This window comes from Sporothrix brasiliensis, assembly GCF_000820605.1.
Source record: "Sporothrix brasiliensis 5110 chromosome Unknown Cont18, whole genome shotgun sequence".
Taxonomy (NCBI): domain Eukaryota; kingdom Fungi; phylum Ascomycota; class Sordariomycetes; order Ophiostomatales; family Ophiostomataceae; genus Sporothrix; species Sporothrix brasiliensis.
In genome coordinates this window covers 2,514,951-2,537,366 of record NW_024467137.1, presented here as the reverse complement: position 1 = coordinate 2,537,366, position 22,416 = coordinate 2,514,951, and the positions used below count along the sequence as shown (strand labels likewise).

At 54.6% G+C, this 22,416-nt stretch overlaps 5 protein-coding genes across 5 annotated transcripts; 2 read left to right on the top strand and 3 right to left on the bottom strand.

The window, feature by feature from the left end:
• Window positions 1-822: 822 nt before the first annotated feature.
• Window positions 823-1,407, bottom strand: SPBR_02065 (uncharacterized protein; the record flags this gene model as incomplete). The annotated part of the gene is made up of 1 exon (XM_040760374.1): window positions 823-1,407. One exon carries the CDS (start codon window positions 1,405-1,407, stop codon window positions 823-825), a length of 585 nt encoding a protein of 194 aa, XP_040619680.1.
• A 6,958-nt stretch (window positions 1,408-8,365) lies between these two features.
• On the top strand, window positions 8,366-11,648 carry SPBR_01264 (pumilio family mRNA-binding protein; the record flags this gene model as incomplete). Its single annotated transcript, XM_040759575.1, has 4 exons — window positions 8,366-8,371; window positions 8,547-8,679; window positions 8,877-11,177; window positions 11,245-11,648. 4 exons carry the CDS (start codon window positions 8,366-8,368, stop codon window positions 11,646-11,648), a joined length of 2,844 nt encoding a protein of 947 aa, XP_040619679.1.
• Window positions 11,649-13,015: 1,367 nt separating this feature from the next.
• On the top strand, window positions 13,016-14,290 carry SPBR_01759 (uncharacterized protein; the record flags this gene model as incomplete). Its single annotated transcript, XM_040760069.1, has 1 exon — window positions 13,016-14,290. The coding sequence occupies one exon, from the start codon at window positions 13,016-13,018 to the stop codon at window positions 14,288-14,290; it is 1,275 nt and encodes a 424-aa protein (XP_040619678.1).
• Window positions 14,291-14,676: 386 nt separating this feature from the next.
• On the bottom strand, window positions 14,677-15,390 carry SPBR_02007 (3-hydroxy acyl-CoA dehydratase; the record flags this gene model as incomplete). Its single annotated transcript, XM_040760316.1, has 1 exon — window positions 14,677-15,390. The coding sequence occupies one exon, from the start codon at window positions 15,388-15,390 to the stop codon at window positions 14,677-14,679; it is 714 nt and encodes a 237-aa protein (XP_040619677.1).
• Window positions 15,391-16,282: 892 nt separating this feature from the next.
• Window positions 16,283-16,942, bottom strand: SPBR_02041 (uncharacterized protein; the record flags this gene model as incomplete). Its single annotated transcript, XM_040760350.1, has 2 exons — window positions 16,283-16,777; window positions 16,844-16,942. 2 exons carry the CDS (start codon window positions 16,940-16,942, stop codon window positions 16,283-16,285), a joined length of 594 nt encoding a protein of 197 aa, XP_040619676.1.
• Window positions 16,943-22,416: the final 5,474 nt, after the last annotated feature.

The following is a 22,416-nucleotide window of genomic DNA, read 5'->3' as shown; positions in this document are numbered from 1 at the left end:
TATTATTGAGCAAGTATGGGAGTATACACTTTGCAATACAGAATAATTCCACGGCAGCCCAAACAAATAACGGACAGCAGCCAAACGGCCCGCTGAATTCATCAACAATCAAAAATAGACGGCTTGCATGCCAGTGGTGACCTGACATTTGATTCGCTCATCACCAATGGCGATCGATTCGTACTGAACTGCAATGCCCAAGTTTATCACGATAGTCATGGTTTCCTTGCAAAATATTCTTCAACAGCCAGAGAAAGGGAAGAAAAGAGAAAGGCCATAAAGGTGGTATACACGGTAGATTGCAGTTAATGCAGTAAATGGAATAGTAATAATACAATATGTACATGAAAACACACAAGAGTAGCCAAGCATGCACGGAGAGGACAGAGGGTCACTGTCCTGCTCACAGCATCCCGGCCAATGTGGTGAAGAATAGTCTCGGAAACAAGCAAAATGTCGGTCTTCGTGTCTGTGCTCGTCCGCAAACATTGGTCCACTGCTTCCACGCGTGCTATCTGTTCTTTTTTTGTCTGTCAGCTGCGAAAATCCCGTCCTGGTAGTCGGAGTGCGGTGTTAACCACGTCGTTGTCGTCCCCCCCAAACACTTCTGCGCCGTAAATAGATAACAAAGGTACCCAGGAATAAATGTGTGGTGCGAAATAAGAGTATGAAACAAAAATGGGCCAAAATAATGATTATGGTATAAATGTCAGAGGAGAAACGAGTGTAAGAAATGAAAAATTAAGAGGCGCCAAGAAAAGAAACAGAAGGAAATGACCAGGAAAGCCACTCAAAAGTTCGGGTTATTTCGAGATGCTCCCCTTAGTTGTAATCCCGGTACTGCTTCTCTTTCAGGCCGCCAATCTGGTCCATGTCGATAGAGTAGAACCGGCTTTTGCTGTCCTTCTCGTACGCCGGAAGCTGCTCTTCCTGCTCGGAAAGGGGCTCCATGCCGACAGTGTTGTGCTCGCCGACGCGGACAACAACGACACGGCCACTCTTGCGACGGCCCGTCTCATCGTGCTCGTCCGGGAAAGTGATGCGAATCTCCGGGACATTATCGGGCGAGTACGGCGGCGACTGGGGGTTGGCGAGCATGGGCTGGCCATCGCGGCCGAAGACGAGCACGGACTTGCGGCCGTTGGCGTTGGTCGTTTGAATGGTGAGGCCGTGCGGGTTGTTGTTGCCGGCACCGGTCTTGTCATTATACTGCGGCAGACCCATAGCAAGCATCTGCTGGCGTCTCTTAACGCGACGGAGCATGACAAGAGTGGAGGTCAGGAGCAGGCCGGAGAAGACAATTGCGAGGAGGATGATCATGGCGGTGATCGTGTGCTCGTTGCCCGAGCCCTCATCGGACCGGGCAGCCAACTGGCCGTGAGAGAAGAAATGCTTGAACGAAGACATTGTGGTGGTCGCAAAAGCAAAAGGGTGACGGAAAAAGGGGTCGTAGGGCGAGTCGTAGAATTAATATAGAAACGTGGTTGACAACTGTATGAGCAGATGGTCAGCAAAAATTCCCTAAACAAGTCCAGTCTTGTCCACGTCTTGCGGTGCGATGCTGTCCTATGATTCTCGGCCGGCCAAAAAGGTGGCCGCCTTTCAGCCGCGCATCATAGGGCCTCCCCCGGCCACGATGGCCGCCACGAAGCAGGTCTTGTTGATACGACCGGGCCGGCCAGACAGGCCGACTTCGCGACAGCAAGTCAACATCCACAATATCCCCTGTACCAGCCAAAATAGTGCTTCGATTCCGACAAGACGTACAGAGCAGCAAACGAGGTCGATCGGAACGGTCGGCTTCGTCGGGAAGGGTTGAGAATGATTGCAAACGGGTGAAAACAGGCGGAGATTGGAAGTAAACAGTCGGCGATGTCGTCTTTACCCAGTCGATGAGCGATGGAATGAGTGTGACGTGTGGTGCAAATTAAGTAAAAAGGACAGGACGGTATTCAACTTCGAAAAGAGAGCGGGAGAGTTGAAACCAAACGCAAATAACCACACAAACAACAAACAAAAAATGAGTGTGATGCTTCGTTTGCTGGGTAAGCAAATCCAAGCGATGCGAGGGGAGGAAATGAACGTGAGAGAGTTTGAAAGGAGTGAAAACCCTCAGTGGTGGATGAAGAGGAGGAAAATAGGAAAGACGAGAGGGAGGGAAAAGAGAGCGAAACGAAATTACGAGATAATAGGAACGCATGGCGAGGAGGCGGAAAGGGCGAAAGGGGACAAATGAGGTAAACACCACCAGGGCAGTTGCACAGAGTCACGGACAAGAAGGTGCGGGTGGTCCAGCCAAGCGCCTAGCAAAAATGGCAGGCACGAGTGAGAAGAAGGCCTACAACCACCACTAGCCAGGGGAAATGCAGCACTGGGCATGCGAATGACGGAAGGAGTAACCCACCAGCGGTAAGAAAAAACACTGCAAAAGGAAATTACACCCAAGTCGCCCTTAACCAGAACGGGTGATAGCCCCACTGCGATTGGCTGCCTTGCCAAAAAGAGATCCTCCCAAGCCTCTCCATCAGACCGTCCTCGCTGGTCGGCGCCAGGGGTAGTGTCCGAACACCACTGATTTCAACGCTCTGGACACCTGTCAACCAATGAACAGCCGCCTACCCTCACGCGAAGTCGTGAGCTGTGGACCCTCGGGGTCCATCAGATGGGACTGACAGGCAGGTACGGATATTTTGGACAGGCAGGAGCGAACGACAAAGCACGTTTGAACAGGAAAGAGACGAATGGCCCGTGCGTGAGAGGAAGGCGCGATGCCTGCCACTTGCCAACTGCCACCATGACTGCCACCATAGCTGCACCGCTGCACACGACAGGTGAACAAATGCAGGGATGCAGACGATATGTGGAAAGAACGAAGGGGCAACAAAAATTCAGCGTCTTGGTGGGAAGCTGACAGTCCCTGACGATGCGCTCTTTTCACATCTCGACTCTCGACTCTCAGGAACGCAAGGGATGCATGTGGCTGGTCCTTTCACTACTCTTTTTACACTGACCCAAACCCTTTTAACACATCCGTTGTGTTGGTGTGCCCATTGGGTCATTGAGAAGTCCAATTCCTCGTGTCAGTGAGTGGATTGGCGGATGTCTAATATTCTTACAATGATAAAATTGATTGACCGCCAGCCGCCCATTATGCCAGCAATCTTATATCCCGTCTTTGTTTCCATCCCTTCTGTGACCTAAAACCGGGAAAGCAGACATTGTCCCAGTCTGTTTCTGATCCGGATAATGACTTAAGGGATAAACGTCCGTGGAATAAGTCGGCGAAACTGCGCTGTATTTTGTACGCAGTACTCAGTAGGACAACAAGACGAGTAAATCCCAGTTGAAATGATAGGAAAATGAAACCAAGGGGAAAACCGTTGACATGTTACCTGGTTGAATGCTCGCGTCTTTACACCCTCTATTGCTCAAGTCAATGGGACTGACATTGCCGGCTGGGTTGCTTCGTTTCTCGCATCATCCGAGCCGGTACCTCTCCATGCGCTCAGTCCGTCCCTCACTTCAACTTCCCGTTTGTCATCTCTCTTTCGACCGGCCTGTCAATGTTTCAACCTTCCCGTCGCCTGTAGAAACATTAGCCCCTTTCGTCGATATTATATATCAAACACCTCACAGGAGTGCACAAGTCCCAGGAGGTAGGGGAAACGTCAGATGAGGCGTGTCGCACACACTCTGTACTTGCAATGTGAACTGTGTATGTCGTACCAGCGTATCGACGTTTGGTTACAAAACATTCGGCGCCGATCGAAGGGAGTCCAAAAACAAGAGAACAAGCTTGCCATCTCGTCCAACCAAAAACGGCAGTTCCACAACCGCGCGACTCTCCGTTCAAGCGAATGTGCGCTTTCTGCATAGCGTTGATGATGGTCAGACGGCCGCCGATTGTTGACAGATGCTTCATCTTTCTGGCTAGCCGACCTGCTAAGATGCCTTCCCTCTTCAACATGTCCGAAAGATTGCTGTTCTCGAGCTCCGACATGGACTCTCACAGGAACGACCTGCACAAGATGCCGGAGCATGTCGTATAAGCGGCTATCCGCAGCGCCCAGCGACAGAACGGCACCGTGGTCTCCGTATGATCAACTTTCCGCCCTTCCTTTTCTTCCAGTGCCTCATCTATCCGCGCGAAAGCGTGAGACTTATTGAAGCATGCGGCTATCCTCTTGGTTTAACATGACCTATCAATTTTCAGGTTCTCCCCTGCGTTGTTTCTCTCTTGCGCTTTCCGAGACAGACGCTTCATCGGTCTCTTCTGTTCGGCAGAGGACTTACTCGCTCCGAGCGGAATATGTGGAGCGGAGCGTTGGCGTTGAAGATAAGGGGGAGTAAATACGTGAAGGGAGCACGCAGATCTACCCTTTACCCATCTTCAAACGTGTTTGCCTGCGAATTGTTGTCACCAGCATCTAACTTGGGGAGGTGGACCACACAGGACTCGGTGATACGTCGCCCGGGTATGTGTTCTTTCCTTTTCACGGGACAGACTGCTCATGCACAAGGGCGAGAGACTGCAATAGCACCATGTCACTGCGAACTGCAAAACACAGGTGCCTTGTCTGGCAAGCGGCACAGGCAAGTCCTGCGTCATCTTCGTCTTGTCTTAACATCTCGACGGCAATGTCGCCCAGCGGAGGCTAGATGTTGACGCTGTGCACTGTGAAACAAAAGAAATTGGGAGAAGACGGTACAACGTCGCCTCCGGTAGTCTTTGGAACTTTCCGTGGCAATCTGTGCATCGCACACTGTGTGGCGTCGCGTCTCGCGACGTCTCTTTCCGCACAGCAAAGGATGCGCAAAGCGGAACTTGGGTCAACAGACTTGCGAAATACCGCTTGCCATGCGTTTGTCGACAATGGCTTTATCGTTCTCTCAAGAGTGAACTTGTCCTTGCCGACTTTCGCACATTTGGGATAATGAATCGGGTCCAAGCAGAGGGTGATAAGGCAGGCAACGGAAACCAGGCACGCGGTCGTTGGAACAAAATTCCCTAAAACCAGAATGGTCCGATTCGTGAGAAGGGAAAAACGAAAAGAAAAGAAAAACGTAAAAGTTAGCTTAGTATCAGCTCCTTTCTTTCCTTCTTCCTGCATATGTTACAAACTGTCTCAAGTCCACTTGACCGCACGTGTAGCACCAACTGAAGAGACGACAAACAAGCAACCGGAATGGATATATTTTTAGTTAAAGGCAGCTGTTGTCGTACATAGCGGCAACTGCAAAACAACCGGTTGCTCGTTGTGTGAGGCGAAACGCCGGCATCATTTGGAGCTGCTGGATCATGCCGGCTGGGGGAAAGGCGACCTGGCTACTTGGCTGGCCGGTCGCCTGTCATCGTACTACCCAAGGCCAGAGACAGCATTCAGCACACGGCTCGTGATCGGGAAACAGAGACGTTTCGTTTCAGACGATCCGTTTGCGAGGCTGGTGCAGCATTCTCGGTCAACACAGAGGTTAGACACCGGCCCGCCAGTGCTTATCGGCTGGCAGTGAAAAAAAAAAGTTTTGCGTTGAGCAGGGCGACGACAATAGTGCGCACCGCGACAAACGGGATGCTTTGTGGACTCCACCTGAGTAAACCGGGCACGACAGGAGACTGTAATAATAACCTTCCCATCCTATCTATCCCTTACCTTGGGCTGCGACGTGGCGTCTCAACGCTCACCCCTGGCTGTTGGCGGTGTCCTTTTTTCTGTGAGAAGAGGCTTGTTCGTGCAGTGTCTCTTGTTCGTAAGAACAATATATTGGCCACCCACAGGTCTGGGCTGCTACTGCGTATTGTCTTGCGTATCTTTGTAGACGCTTGTTCAGCAACCGTTGCACTTCGAATCGTCGTCGGCCTATGCAAGGTGGCAGTGAGAGTTGTCCCCCCTACCCCCTGTCAATGCGTTCGCTCGGCTCTGTTTGCTCCGTGTCGAGTGAGAGGACCAAGCCTCCTGTTTTGCTCCCGGCCCTCTTGTTCGTGAATTCGCTAGCGTGGTTCTAGAACGCAAGCGGTGTAAGAGCGGGTGAGTCTCTGTAACGAAGTAACGCGGCGTTGCTGACGATGTGTTGACGATGTGTTGACGATGTGTTGGTACGTACACCGTCGGCTGTGGGTTAACTCGTCAAGAAAAGACATGAGACAGAGAGGGCAGGCAAAAAGGGGAGAGAAAGACAGCCCATCGCGGCTGCCGTTCATTGAGATTCTAACACCCCGTGCGTCGTTGCCCTTTTGACGTAATGTTTCTGGCCGCCTGCTCCTTCCGCATCATCCCATCACCTAATTTTCACGCGTTGCGACTACACGTGCCGCACTCCTTGCTGTTTCTTACTTGCTTGGCGAAAGAGACACCCCTGATCGTCCCGCCAGCTGGCGTCGGTTTTTTAGCATCCCGTCCGGCAGCCCCATCCCAGGTCGCTGGGGCCGATCTCAATAATCCAAGTTTGGCCAAAATGTGCCCTGGCAAAAGCTTCTTTCCTCGACTATTTGGTAGCTGTTTTGTCCTGTCGACGTGCTCCGTGGCCATTTGCCTCGACGCACAGGAAAGAGCGACCCGGATTGGCACTTGTGCTTTCCCCGTCTTTCCTCTGGCTTCCCTCCATCTCGCCGTCGTCGTGGTCTGCGCCTTCCCCACCCGCGTAAACCTTATTTTGCCCGGCCTCAGAAGGCACCCTTGAAACTGCAACAATACAAAGTAGCCGTGACACACATATTCGCGCCGTCTAAGAAAGCCTCATTATCGTGGGCCACCGTCGGCTTGGCCGCGCTCACAATTGGTTTTGCTCCGCCCGATCCTCGATAAGCATCGCTGCTGGCCACCCTGGCTTCAGCTCCTCTCCCTTCTCCGCTGCCTCCGCCATGCGTTTTGCCGCATCTGAAGGCAACGGACGGCAGCCACGAGACAGACCGTGGGAGCCAATTTTACAAAATTTGAAGGGCGTTTTCCGGTTTTCTACTTTGTACTAATGAATACGTCTTCGCTTGCTTGTGGACACTGGATCGTTTGCTCAGTTCGTCGCGGTGTTGGTGAGTCCCACGTAAGCCTGTATCGAGTATTGCTTATTCTGCAGTGTGTATTCTGTACTTACTGCATGTACTTCGCACCTGCCCTGCTGGGCGCTCTTTCCTTTTTTCATCCCACCTTTCACAATGGTTCGCCTGCTTTACTCCTACCTTACCCTAGACAATTTGTCGTCGTTCTTTCCCTGCTGCATCCTTCCTCGCTGCCCGCCTTCCTCGCGATCGTGTGCATTTTTCCCCTCACAATTGACCACTCAGCCTTACCGGCTGGGACCTTCCCTCAGGCGCTTCTCAGCATCTCTAGCTCCTCCTTGGGCAAGTAGAGAAACCCTTGGCCTGCGCTATCCCACCGCACTACGACGCATTCGCTGCATCTGCCGCCGCTCTGGGTCTCTTGACGGCTTGGACAGCGAACACAGGCCTCCACTCTTGTGCGCTACGGAACACGGAGCACCTAACCGCTAGGTACTCCACTGCACCCTCCCCACCGCGCTATGCCGCTACTGTCTATCGCTTCCCTCGCTCCTTCCCACCAAACGCAGGAGCTGCGTGCACTGTTCGCACCTTCCCCGATACTGGACCACCTTCTGTTCGCACCTTCTGTTGTCCACCGTCTAGGCCCCTCCTTCAAGGCAACAGGCTCCCCCTCCGCGCTCCTTCCTGCCAGCCAACCAGCCTGTCAGCAAACCGCCCTCCCTCGCAACAATCAATACCCACCCGCTCGACTGCCACTTTCTCCACTCCATTAAGAATGAAATAGTCCACCCAGTGTTCCCTGGTAAAAAAAAAAATCACATCTTAATACCACTTCGCCGTCACAATCGCAACGAAAGGGAGCCTCGTCTCGCTTGCTCTCACGCCCCTTCGCTGCAGCAAGACTTTCTTGCTTGCACGCGATCCCCGCCCTTGACTTGTCCCGTCCACGGCAGCATCCAGTCGACAACATCCTTCGCTGCCGCATCGATACTGTTTACTTGGCATTTCTACTTTTCTTTCCGTAGCAGAGCCTCTCGTCCATCGCTGGTCGCTCTCTATCGTCGCCGCTATCTCCAGTCAAGCCGTCTCGACAAACCAACATACACTACATCCTGCCAACAAAGCTTCTTTTAAGCCCTCTCCTCACGCCCGCTTCTTCCTATCCAATTATCCTCCTCGCTTCTTACTTTTTGCTTCTTGCATCACTCGTCTTTCATCCTCGTCTCGTGTCGCCTGTCAGTCGCGAAGCATCCACCATCGCGTGTCGTGCGCTCTGATCGATCTCCATCGCCGTATCGACGCTCCTTCGCCTCGCCAGCGGCCCATCACATCGAAACAGCTTCACGAGTCGCCCATTTGTCGACTGCCATGGCGGTATGTATTTTGTTGCCTATTTTTCTCTTTCAGTGCCTCCGTCTCTTCGCCTCTCCTCTCGTCTCCCCTCTTTCTGAACCTAGGTCTCGTGCCTCAGTCTTGTCTGCGCTGCTTCATCACCTTCGACCACGCTCGCCATCAGTCTTGACTCAAATTGCTAACATCGTCTCTTCAGGCGAACCGCTTCCCCTACGGCGGCGCCAACTCGAGGGAGTCGTCGGCCCAGTCCATCGTGTCCTGGCAGCCGAATTCTGTGTGGGGTAATGTGCCATCGTCTGTCAACAATCGCGAGTCGAATAGTCTACGAGGTACGTCAAGAAGAACACTGACAGGCGGCGGTGTGTGTCTACTATTGGCGCAAGATGGAAGTGAAGGTTCGGACGAAAAGCTGGGGATGGATTACAGCTGAAACACGCTGGGGTTGCTCTTTTTTTTTCTTCTCTTTGCCAAGTCGTCTGCTCTTCTCTAATCGCTTTTTTATACTAACGATTCTTGCTCCATCTAGGCCAAGACGAGCCCTTCACAAACGGCCACCAGGCCTCCACCAACTTCCCGACAAACTCAGCCGCCCCCGGCGTATGGACAGCGCAGTCTGGACCTTGGAACAACGCCGAGAACAACGCCGCGACACGGAGGACATCGTCGAGCCCGTCGCCTGCACGCCAGAGAGATGCCGTTGGTGACCTATCAAGCGGTCTTTCATCCACCTCTTCACTCTTTCCCATCGGACAGACAGGCGCCTTCCCAAACGGCCGTTCCAAGGCCACCAACGGCACGGCCTCCGAGGCCAACGCAGCCGCTTTCCGGTACACATCGCCACTGCGCGACAGTGTAGGAGAGGACGACCCCGATTCGAACACCATCTCCAACTCTCTTTCCAACCTGGGCTTTGACAGCGATGCTCTCCCATCCCGAACACGAGCTGCCCACGGCTCCTCGAACGTCTTCTCGACGTCGTCAGCTGCGGCCTCTTTAGCAGGATCGACAGCGTCCGCATCGGCCGCGCCTGGGCCAGCAAATGGCACGACAAATACCAATGGCAGCAACGGCTCGACGCTCCCATCCTTTGGCTCCTTTGGCCCCATTGCAACGTCGAGCCACGGCCATTCACACCGCACATCGCTCCAAGCCTCGACGTCATACTCCTCCCCAGCAGCGCCTACACCCGCTCTGCCCTACCACCGCAACTCCCAACCCGAAGACGCCAACGCTCTGGCGATGGCGCAGATGTTCCGCCAGTCCCAGGGCCTCGATGAGCGGTCAGCCAGCTCTACCGCCAACGGCCTTGGAAGCAACTATGGCGCAATGGCAGCATATGTGCAAGCACAAGCTCAGGCACACGCACACAGCCAACCATCGTTCCAGTTCAACCCCATCTCTGAGCCTTGGGACGCGGGCGTTCGGGGATTCGAGATGTACGGGCAGGGTAGAGACCCTGCTGCCGCATCCGCCTTTTCTGCTCCGCGTAGCCATTTCGGCTCAGCTGAGCGGGGCAACACTCCGATTGGGGGGGTTTTCCAGCAAAACGGCAGCCCGCGCAGCCTTGGAACACCAGCGAATGGTGCCGGGCCCTGGAGTCGGCCGCAGTCGCGCGACCCCAGAACATCGGGCCTATCGGAGACCGGTGCCAACGGTGTAGGCAACCTACTGCAGCGTCAACCTCTACAAAATTTCTTACACGACCAGCAGCTATCGGCTGCTGCTGCCGCTGCTGCGTCGTTCAACGGCAACCCCAACTTCCTCCCCAGCAACCTCGCCCCATATCCACTGTTCAACTCCTTCCGAGCGCCCATGCAGGTGTCGCCTCTGGGTCTCCCGATGGGCGCGCCGATGGGCACGCCGATGGGCAATGGCCTGCTGCCCAACTCCCAACTGCAAGCTCCCCGTGACCGCGATCTCGTTCGGTCGATGCGCAGCCCTGTGCTGGACGATTTCCGAACATCCAGAACCAACCGGCGGTTCGAGCTCAAGGACATTTACGGCTACATTGTCGAGTTCAGCGGCGACCAGCACGGCTCGCGCTTCATCCAAAGCAAGCTCGAGACGGCCAACAGCGACGACAAGGAACACATTTTCCGGGAAATCTCAGCCAATGCGCTCGTTCTGATGCGTGACGTGTTTGGAAACTACGTTGTTCAAAAGTTCTTTGAGCACGGCAGCCAGGTCCAGAAAAAGTACTTGGCCGAGCAGATGCGCGGCAAGATGGTGGAGCTGTCCACACAACCGTACGCCTGCCGTGTGGTGCAAAAGGCCCTTGAGCACATTCTGGTGGAACAGCAGGTCTACCTGGTCAAGGAGCTCGAGGTGGATGTGACGCGTGTCGTCAAGGACCCGAGCGGCAACCATGTCGTGCAAAAGGTCATCGAAGTGGTCCCGCGCGAACACATTGGCTTTGTCATGGACGCCTTCCGCGGCAAGGTGAAGGAGCTGTCGTCGCACAACTACGGCTGCCGCGTCGTCCAGCGGATGCTCGAACACGGGTCCGAGGAGGACAAGGCCATCATTCTAGCGGAGTTGCACGAGAACGCGCGCGACCTCATCATGGACCAGTACGGCAACTACGTGACGCAGCACGTCATTGAGTTTGGTGATCCAGAGGACCGCACCAAGATGATCAATACGGTGCTGAATGAGCTCGTCCCCATGTCGCGGCACAAGTTTGCGTCCAATGTGGTCGAGAAGTGCATGGAACACGGCACGCTGGACGACCGCGTCCGCGCCCGCAAGGAGCTCGAGAAGGTCGGCAGTGACGGGGTGCCCGTCCTGCACCAAATGATCAAAGACCAATACGGCAACTATGTCATCCGTAAGTAGCTCCTTCGTTTTTGTGTCCGGCACATTTTTACCATCATCCCCGCTAACCCACTACACAGAGAGACTATTGAAGCTCCTCGAAGGTGAGGAACGTCGTCTTTTTGTCGAGACCATGGAGACCCAGCTTGCCGCTCTGAAGCGGACGAGCACCGGCCGGCAGAACGCGGCCGTGGACCGCCTGCTCGACGAGCTGGCCAAGACCGGCCTGGTCAGCCTGGGGTCGCCGCCGGCCGCAAAGTCATATACCGCCTCCACGGCGCCCGTGTCACCCCGGCTGCCCGCCAATGCCGAGTCGACGCCGCCGCTCACCCATGCGCCGAACACCCCGGAGAGCTCCAACCCACCTAGTGTCAGTGCTGGACCAACAGGGGCTTCGATCGTCGCCAGAGCGGACGGGAAAATGGCTACGGCTGCAGCCAAGCTGGTGGTGTCTCCGGACACCGACACAGAGACTGCGGAGTAACTTCATTGCCCCTTTTGTTGTACAAATAAACACCCAAGGCAAGCCGCGTGACTCACGCAAGCACGAACACGAACACGAACATGCAGCATACGTACTCCTTTGAATATACCTGACGATGCTGGAGAGGACCGCTCTTTTCAGCACCGACGACGATTTTGTCAATCGATAATACCCACCGATGCAGTTTTTATTTGCTTTTTCAGAGGGAATGGTTTGTTACCAACGTGCATTTCTTATTTATTATTTCTTTTACAATACTTTTTTTTTCACCTTGTGTTTTCTTACCCTTTCCTTAGTATTTTCTTCTTGTCTTTATTTTTATTATCTCTTTCCAACGTGGGTGTATGGGACTGACAAGAATCGCTGCCGGCGTGTTACCCATGGCGCGCCTTTTTATCTCCTTATGTCTCTTTTTGCCAGTTTGCCATTTGCCATTTTCTAGGGGAACGACTTTGGAGGACCAACAAAATACTCTGGTAACATTCGACTTTAGGTTTTTTATTTAAATGGGAATAAATATAAGAGAGTGGGACACCGACGGAGAGACAGGGAAAGATCGGAAAACGGAAGGAGCTTTTGGGAAACAAAATAGCAAGGGCAATTGCATAAAAAACATGAGATGGCTGAGCAGCCCAAGGCAAGAGCGAAAAATGCTTTTGAGACGGAAGGGGCGATCGACCGGCTGGCGTTTGGCTTTGGGCATTCCAATATTATATTTCAATCCTCTTATTCTGGATTCTTCTGGTCTTTGCTCCTTGTGTGCATTCTAACTTTCTTTGCCTGGCCGCCTCGGCCGACATGCAATGTTTTCCTTGACCGTCATCGTTGATTTCAGGTTTTTAGTATTCGCCTCATCGCCATGTCGGCGTTGAATCAGAAAATGAAAATACATCTAGTCGTTATTTTTCAGTCATGATTTACCGCTTCTATCATTATAAATATGACGATATGCTAGAAACTACAATTGTAATAAAGTATGTTCTTGTGCATCCGACCCATGATGTCCCTGTCGTTGTGAAACCTTGTGTTATTGGAGAGCCTTGTCCCGGGGTGCAAGCTGCCTGCCGTTCTGAGTAGATGCGCTAATAGCGCTAAAGCCCCGCACACTCCTCCACTACTGAACCGCAACCCGGGCCTTGCCACAGCCTCACAGCCTTCTTCAGCAACTAACGACTTGTTTTCACGTCATTCACGCTCGCTTTCCAACAACCACCTTATCGCTGCACCTCTGTATCTGCTGTCGAGACCTCGGACTCTGTTTTCTTTCCGATACTCGCCCGTCCGTCTTCCGACGCCTCCGGTAGCTCACCCGCTTCCCTCCACCTCGAGACCTTCTCCCTGGCCTTTTCTCTCCGTCACCAAATCAGATGCGCCGCACGCTGCTGCTGTGCTTTGTGCACGGCTTCAAGGGCGGCGCCGACACGTTTGGCGCCCGCTCGCAGTTCTCCCATGACCTGCGCAAGCGCGTTGCCCAGGCCCTGCCCAACGTGGACGTCCGCGTCGCCGTCTACCCGACCTACGAGACCCGCGGCGACCTCGCGGCCTGCGTCGCTCGCTTTTCGGAGTGGCTGCTCGAACAAGTGATCGACATCGAGGTGGCGGCGCGCACGCCGTCGCCGACCGTCGACCCGTCGGTGCACTGCATATTGATTGGGCACTCGATGGGCGGGATTGTGGCGGCGGATGCGCTGCTGGGGCTGGCGGGCGACAAGCGGGTCGGCGACGAGGAGGAGAAGCTGGGGGACGAGCTGAATGCCATGATGTTTCCGTACGTGCACGGCGTGCTGGGGTTCGACACGCCGTACCTGGGGATCGCGCCGGGCGTGGTGGCCCACGGCGCCGAAGGCCAGTATGCGGCCGCGACGGCCGCGCTGACGCAGATTACGGGTCTGACGGATGCGCTGTGGGGCAGCAAGAAGAGCGACGGCGACACGCAGCCGGCGCGCTCGGCACGGGCCCTGCCGTCGTCGTCGTCGCCCTCGAGCAATGCATCCAAGACGAGCAAGACAGAGGCCGCGGCTGTCGGAGGGGCCGCGGCTGCCGCCGGCGCAGCGTCATCCTCGTGGGGCTGGGGCAAGATTGCCATGTACGCCGGTGCCGGTGCGATCGCCAGCGGTGCGGCGGCCGCCGCCGCCACGGCCGCCTACAAGCGGCGGGATCAGCTGACCGAGGGCTGGACGTGGGCCACGTCGCACCTCGAGTTTGTCAACTGCCTCGCACGAGGCGAAGTGCTGCGGGCGCGCATGGCGCGCATGACAGAGGCGAACCGGCAACTGGGCGTCGGGTTCGGCAACCTGTATACGCAGTTGGGCAGGGCAGCACAAGAGGCCCAGCGAAAAGCGACGAGTCCCAGCAACAACGGCGAAAGCGGACGGAGCTCGCCGTTGCGCGGGCTGCTGCCCGCGGGCGAGCGAACGTTTTGCAACCTGCCGTCAGGACAGACCCCAGCAGGGATCTGGCGGCCGGCCCTCAACGACGCGGCGACGGACGAGACATGGGCGCATATGAGCATGTTCGACCCGCCACAGAATCCCAACTACAACACGCTGCTCCGTGACGCGAGTGACTTGATTGTGCAGTGGACCGAGGGTACCGCATGGTATGCCGGCAGCCACGTTACGACGGCGGCGGCGGTATCATAGGACGCACGTTTCTTTATCCTTATTTTTATTTATTTTTTAAAATACGATGCTATGACAAATACAAACCCTTATGAATTATAATAGTACATTATTACGCTATTGCTATTGATGTTGCCGAAGCTCTCTTTCGCCTCAATTCTATCGAACAGAGAAAACCTGTTACTTGCTCGCCTTTTTTATACCGAATACCCGTCAATACCCGTAACACCCGTGCCATCCAAGCCGCATAGCCGCTGTAGTGCTCCGAAGAGTCGAGGTTCCCGCTCCATGTCTCGCTTCGTGTCTTCGCGCACGTTCGATCCGCTGCACTCCCATTGTTTCTATCGTCTCGTAATGTGTAGCGTCTCGGTCCCCTTGCTTGTATCATATGCCCCCATCTCTCCGCTCTACTGGGCCTTGCTCGAGTCGGCCTTGAGCCGGCGGAGCACCTTGCGCCGCTGCGCCAGCATGTGCGTGTAGAGAATGTACGACCCGGGCACATAGATGGCCAGCACTGCGTACAGCGCGTAGGGGTAGTACGGGTGCAGGCGCTCGGCGGCGCCGGGCGTCGCCGCGGCCAGGTACACGAGGCGCACCTCAGACGAGATGCCGATGGGGTAGAGCACGAGGAATGTGCTGTAGCGCAGGATGGTGAACCAGTCGGGCACCGGCGGGTTGGCTCCGCTCCCGGACGAGCTCGCGCTACGAGCCAGGCTCAGAGCAAAGTAAAAGTAGCGGATGACCTCGGTCGTGCTCCAGGCGAGCAGCATCGACGTGTAGAACACGCTGGATGTGGTGGCGTTGGGGAACGGGTAGACGACGGCCCACACGAGCAGCAGGCGGCTGGCAACCTGCATGACGGTCGTGAAAAAGGGAGCGCGGACGACGCCCAGCAGCGAGTGCACGACCTCCAGCAGGGCGAGCGTCTGGGTCCAGCGCACAAAGTAGCTGACAGCAATCGGCACGTACTCGGGCCCGCGCAGATAAGCGGCGCCAACCGTGCGGCCCAGCACCGTGGCCCAGAGGACCGCCGACGTGAAGTTGTAGGCGGTCAGGTACAGCAGCTTGACCTGCGACGATTCCACAGGGCCAGTGCCGGGAATCTCCTTGGACTTGGCCATTGCGGGCAAGGGAGGTAGGACTGTCGATTCTGAGACTATCCAGCAGAAATAGGTCAGGTGCAGGTCGGACTGGGGAGTACGCTCGACACGGCGGGCGTATCGAGGTTGTCGTCGGTGGTGATGTTGACAAAAGGTGGGTGACGATGATGATGCACAAAACGTCGATTGCCGGGGAAGACGTCGTTTGTTGTTCAACCGTTGGGGACATATGCCGTAGCTTGGTGGATTTTCACGTGGGAAAGAGCTACGACCGCTAAAGCCTCGAGGAAGGCGCGTTCGCGCAAATAAGGGGCACGTGCAAGAAAGGACTAAAGGCGGGAGAATTTTAGGATTTATTTTAAGCCAAGTTTAATTGGGTTATTCTTGAGTTGACAAACGGTCTTGGCATTTCTTGGCGACATCTTGGCGACAGACAAAAGCTCGTGTGGGTCCCTTCCTCTTTCGGCCAAGAGGAGGGGGGTTTGGGTGTGAATGTCCAAGATGCGACGTACTTCAGAAGGCAGACGAGAGCAATGTTACACTCTTGAGGTTATTGTCGTAATTGACATTTGGTTTATTGGGTATACTTTCTTTGGTATTTTGTTTCGTCTGTCTGTAGAACAAAAGTCAAAATAGTATGTAATAAGACGCAAACTTGCAAGATTACAGAAGACAATATAAGCAGCTGAAATACAGAAAACAGAAAGAATGAATCAGATAACAAAATAATGCCCATTACGTAGAGCAACATCAACATGAAAAATCAAGATACAATCCATAAATGCAAAACCCAAAATCTATTTTAAAGGGCAATTGGGATATCTCGAGTCCGTGTCGTGGTCGCGTTCGTGTCGTGTCATTAGTCGTAGCCGCCAGCAGCGAAGTGTCAGGAAATCGTAACGAGTGCCAGTCATTAGTTTCCATCCCGCCGGCGGAACGGCGACGGCCAGCCGCTAAAGAGCCACTCGTTGCTGTGGCGGCCACATGTAGTGTAGACATTAACATTCGTCTTCTTAGAGCTGCTCCCGGCAGTGCTGCCGGCAGTGCTGGTAGCATAAGAATGGGCCGACGAGTGGCGCGGTGGCGGTGACGACACAGACGGCAGGGACGCCGTCGAGGCCAGCGACGATGTGTACGATGGCGGGTACGACGAAGAGTACGACGCTGAAGACGCATAAGTCGATCTGCTCGTGGTGCGGTAGACTCCCGAGGCAGCAGCTGCATCAGACATGTTGTACGTCCCAGACGATAATGACGATGGCAAGGACGACGACGAGGGGCCGTTATAGCTGGCAGAGGCCCTGCCCATACCCGCGCTGGTGCGGTACAGCGGGTCACTGGCCGACCGGCTGGTGTACTCGTACGCAGGCATATCGTAGGACTCGGCAAACGGCGCCTTCGTCTGTGGCTGGTTAGCAGGGACATTGGACAAAAACGAGCGACAAGGGCCTTGCTCCTGTACACAAGTACGTACTGAGCTGGACGAAATAGTGCTCGACCGCGAGGGCGTGTGGTAAAGCGGCGCCGAAGATGGGACGCGGGATGAGGAGTAGCTGTTGTTGCGGCCGGTCATTTTGGTGGAGGGCTGGGGATGAGAATAAAGCAGCAGGGGAGAAGCAGAGATGGGCGTGTTGCTGTTCTTTGTCGAGCTGAGTCGAAAAGTCGGAAAGTGTTTACGTCGCCCTCCGTACGGGCGAGTGTAGAGTTGAAATCAAAATAAGGCCGGTTTGAAGGGGTTTTCCTTGCAGGAATTTATTTGGATGCTTTGCTTGTTTGGTTGACCGATGACCGATGGGCTGAATCTCTCTTTATGTCTTTATGTTTTGGACGATATCGATGTTGCGATTTGTTTGTTGTCTTATTGTTGCGCAATTTTTAATATAGTTTTTATTTGGGAATCAAGCAGTCTTAACGGGGAAGATAAAAACAGAGATATTCGGCAATGCAGCGCGTGGTCTGTCGCAGGTAGCAGTAGTAGTTGCAAGCGGAACGGTTTTGTGGTTGCTGCAGGTTGTAAAAAATGTTCAGGCTGCAGGAAGCAGTCCAGTTGCAGGTTGCAAGCTAGGTACCGTGCTGCGATGCGGCAAGACGACCGGGGGTTACTTGGAGAGCACAATGGCAGCGTTGATAACCGAGGCAGTAAAGGTAATATGTGACAGTGTGGTTGAATGTGTGTGTTGGAGTGAGAAGACGGGACGATACGAGCAAGAGTGTAATGTATGAGATGGAAGAGAGAGAGAGAGTAAAGGGAGAGAGAAAGAGGCCGAGCAGAAACAGAAAAGAAAGAGGAATCGACGCGGCTAAATACAAAAATGCAACGACACATGCGAAGGCAGAAAGAAAGTGTACAAACAACAAACAGGTCGATAGCGACGAAGGGGGATGGAAGATTGATCACAGGACAAGACGACGTAGGAACAACTAGGACGGGGGGAAACTAGACTAGTGCAGGGACGAATTGGAGGGTACTGGTACATGAGGATGAATGATAGAGGACTTGGCGAGATGGGGAGGCGTCGGGACCGGCAGAGGGAACGCGTCAGGCTTGCCAAATGCATTCGGTCAAGACGAGCGGTAAGGTACCTTTGGCCTCACTTGCTAGGCACGTCGTTTGGCTGTCGGGGCACTTTGCATACGCCGCACTGGTCGGATAGAAAGAATTAGGAGAATGAGAAGTGGTGAAAGTAATCTGCGCACAAGGAGACTAAAAAAAGGCGCAAAAGCTGATCGGAAGGAGAACGTAGCTACTGCCGATGACGAGTACACAAAGTAGACAAACTTGGAGCAAAAGAGACGGAGGGGTGGCCCGAACACTTTCCGGGGAAAGAAGGAAACCAACAAGCCAGTCAGCTCGAAGCGAGGCAATGACACGGAGAGGCAGTCAGGCCGATCGTAAGGCAGCAATGATATGCTCCTGGGGCACGACACTAAAACTGCAGGCCAAGAGGACGAGCGAGAACACGGAGGCTAGAGACATTGGCAGGACAAACGAGAAGGGGGGGGGCCACAAATTCTGGAAACGAAGCCAGACATGGGGGGAAGACTTGAGCGGGAACGACATGGGAGATTTGCGCAATGGGTCAGAAGGCAGCATGCCAAGAACGCTAGAAGGGCACCAGAAGGCGAATGGAAAGGGAGGCAGACTTTCTTGGTAGCATCCCTGTCGTTTTGGTCCTGTTCTCGGAGTCAGAGATAGGACTTTGAAATGCAAAGAGACTGATTAGACTCACAAGCACACACACACGCACACAGAGAGAGAGAGACTGATTGGTGACACCGCCCACTTTTCTAGGGCTGGCCAATCCGTCTGAAAAGAGTGTGAAGAGGCGGACTCAGAGCAGGCAGAGGTGGACTGTGGACTGCAGCGTGCAGGAGACCGCGACGTGTCTTGGTTCGTTCCGCGAGCGAACCAAACAGAGGCGGACAGACGGACGCAGGAGAGCCATCGAAGCAGCGTCGGAATCATCAAAGTGCGAGGCTTCTTGGATGCACACCAATTGCCGAGCCATAACGACTGGGGCCCCAAGGCCCTAGGACTGGACCCGCCTGCTGGACGATGGAGTCATCGCAGTCCTGTGACCGACCAAACGGGCGAGTCTGTTCTCACGGCCAGCTCGGTGTCGAAATCGCAAACGAACGCGATATGGCCAAATGGCCAAATGGACAAAATGGCCAAATGGCCACAAGGAAAAGGGATGCCCCGACTGCCAATCGTGGACCGCCGCTTGGTGAACGTGCTCTGTTGCAAGGGCGGAACGACGCTGTGACTGAGCAGCTGAGGCATGTGTGGCCTGTGACGGCATCGGTCAAGCTACGAAAGTAGGGTGTTGTATGTCGTAGCCGGTCGTTTGTTGTGCGTTGGTGGCGTCTCTTTGGCGTGGTCATAGCTTGTTTCCGTCATCGTTGTATTTTGAGTTGCTTTGTTTTGTTCTTTCCCTTCTAGTGCCAGAGCTACGACAACAGCTTGGGGGCTGTACAGGAAGGAGGTGGCGTATGCTTCTTTCCTTCTTTCCTTCTTTCCTTGCGGGTGGTTGCCCATTCTCTACGCTACTGCGTAGCGCAGAAACCAGGGGGCTGTGGGGAACGACTGGCGAACGCTTGCCCAGCCGGCACGCTGTGTGCCGCGGAGAATTGGGTGTTGAACAGCACCCTGGCTCGCCTGGCTCCGATGATCTCCACTCGCCATCGGCGCCATCCTCCATAGTCAAATCGCCCAAACGGAGCCTCTTCCCCAAACGCCCCGTGCCCCCCTGCTGCACACCATCGACAGCCTCCAGGTATCGCTCGTGTACACCGAAGGACGAGAACGACGATCGGCGCGACAAAGACCGTCAAGGCAGTGAAGGCAGTGCACAGTCTAGCGGGTGCGTGCGGGATCACCTCCAGCCATTTGGAACGGCCTGTGTCTGTTGGTACGGCTCCTATTAGCTGGCGATTGGGGTTGGCTTTGGCAGAAACGCGACCGAGCTTGACAGTTCCATGAGAGAACAGGTACGCCATACTTTGTCGCTGCACGGCATGCAAAGGCAGCAGGATCGAGGCTCAAGGCTCAAGGCTCAAGGCTCAAGGCTCAAGGCTGCAGCTGGAAAAGCGGCCAATGGCTAGCCAGGTACCAGAAGCCCGAAAAAGCAATTGCAAAATAACAAGTTTTTTGCCTTGCAGTCACCGGGTGCACATGTGGGAGAATACGGAATACGAAGCGGGATGCATCCCGGTATCTCGCCGCTGCAGCCTCGCTCTCGTCTTTGTTGGCTCGCATACCGCCCATCGCTGCCAAAATACATGACAAGAGCAGTCCGGTCAACAATGAGACCTTACTCAGGGGCGCTGTACATTTTAAAAGGACGAGAATTCGACGGGATGGGATAATTTGGCTAGCAGGCGTGCGGGACGATGAGTGAGCGGTATTGTGCCTAACTGACTGACTGGCTGGTCGGACATGTCCTCATTAAAACGATCCTGTTGTTGTTGCCTGGACTTGGCGGCAGTACTGCATGCACGCAACTCTCGAAAGAACAGAACAACACATGAATCGAGCGGCATTCTCCAGAAGGAATACGGGGGAGGCAAATCATGATGGGGGCAGTAAACCAGCAAATGGGGGGAGGCACAGATCGTTTGAGCAATTACCCCGTCACGGCGCCACACTTTAATTGGTGCGGCCGAGAGGTTCGACCAAGGGCATGCAGCATGCAAGCAGCCAAGGCTGGCGGACAACTTGGCTGTCGTTGTTCCTGTCCAACCCGACCAGCTTGGCGACCCACAGACAACTCTCACGTCGGCATACGAGCAGACTGGCTCAACGGGTTAGAGGCCGACTTGCTTCCTTTGCAAGAAAACGACGCCATTGTCAGAGCCGTCCCGGCCGACTTGGCATTGTTTGCATTTCTGGCATCTCCTGCCCATCTCCGGACTGTGATCGTTGTGCAACCAAACAACCAGACGAAAAGTCGGACGAGACGAGGGAATAGGGAAAAGCAGGAAGGCTTTTGTCACCCAGGAACGCGACAAGGCTGGCCGATGAGGCATACCAGTCGACGTTTCGGGGGTTCTTCGTACTGCGTTGCATGAGCAAGCATACAAAGTACGAGCCACAATGCAAACGGGGGGACACAGACTTTACGCGGAAGATCGAGGAACGCTTTCGTAAAAGCGAGGCATCTTCGTGGGGTCGTATTCCTGACAGGTTCTGGCCGGTTCTCCACGATTGCCAACCCCCCCTCCATATGCCGTTATCCGCGAGTACGGCGTCTGCCCCGACATCTTCCTCTCGCAAGCGCACACGAGCCACGCCAAGTCTCGCCAGCAACCCCAAAATCCAGGAGCAGAAGCAGCTCCAGATAAGGAATATGCTGAGGACCTGCTGGAGACTGGTGGCTAGCGGCCGGCAATATTGCATTGTTTGTTTTTTCCATTGGGCTCCATGGCAAAAGTAGAAGTGCTGGTTGCGAAGCAGGTACGAGTGCATAGACATAGGATCCCGCTGTTGATACCAGAAGGATTTGAACCGGCAACGGGAGACTGACTGAAAACAGACAAGTAAGGAAGTTACCAAGGACCATCGAAGGACTCCGTTTGGAATAGAGTACATCGTACAGAGTACGGAGCAAGTACTCATACAAATTGACACATTGGAACAATGGACGCTGCCATCGCGGTCGATCGTCTATCAGGGTTCCACTTTGCCGATGCGCGAGGCTGGTCACGGGGACACTGAGATACGCATCTCCGGAGACAAACATCACCATGTATTGCACGGAGTATGGAACACGGCATACAACATACGGAATAGGGTGATGCAAAGTTGGGTCCTGCAGCGATGGTGTCAAAAAGCGGGTACGCAAGAAGGCTTGGCCTTGGCGCACAGCGGGCAAGTCCGAACGTCTGCTGCCAGCGCCTGCGAACGTCTGCTGCCAGCGCCTGCCATTGGCGGTTGATTGGGTCCTGGACTGAAAGAAGAAGGAAGGCGGAAAGTGGGGCCTGAACGCATCAGACGGCAGTGCGTACGAATGTAAGAATGGCAGGGCAGTATTCTGGACATTGGCTGGAGTGGCTAATTAGTGGACGACAGACAAAGAGAGAGTAAGATCACAGACACGGAGCGGTTTGACTGAATGCCGATTGCGATGAATACACGCAGACACGACAGACTCATAGCAATGCATTCGGCCAACGAGATGCTCCGCTGCCAACTATAGTGGAGCGCTTCGGCCAGCGACCACGAAGTCGTGAGATGTATGTCGTACTGAGCAGCACTTCGTCCCAACGGGGTATTACCATGCGCTGCCCTGATGTGTTAACAGGTCAGATGCCGCAGGAGGTGTTTCCCATTTGCAGAGGTATGTGGCTGATCTTTGGAGCCCGTTTTATCCCTAGCCCTGGGAACATGTCGTTCACATCGCCGAGGCGGCAGTGGTATGGCGCCCTTTGTCGAGATACGGGTGACGCCTGCGACCGTCCAGTCTTCGTGTCTCTCTCCGAATGAACGACATTTTCCGGAAAGGCGGTCACAAGAACGGTTTGGGCGTCGTCGATATGGCTGGCTAG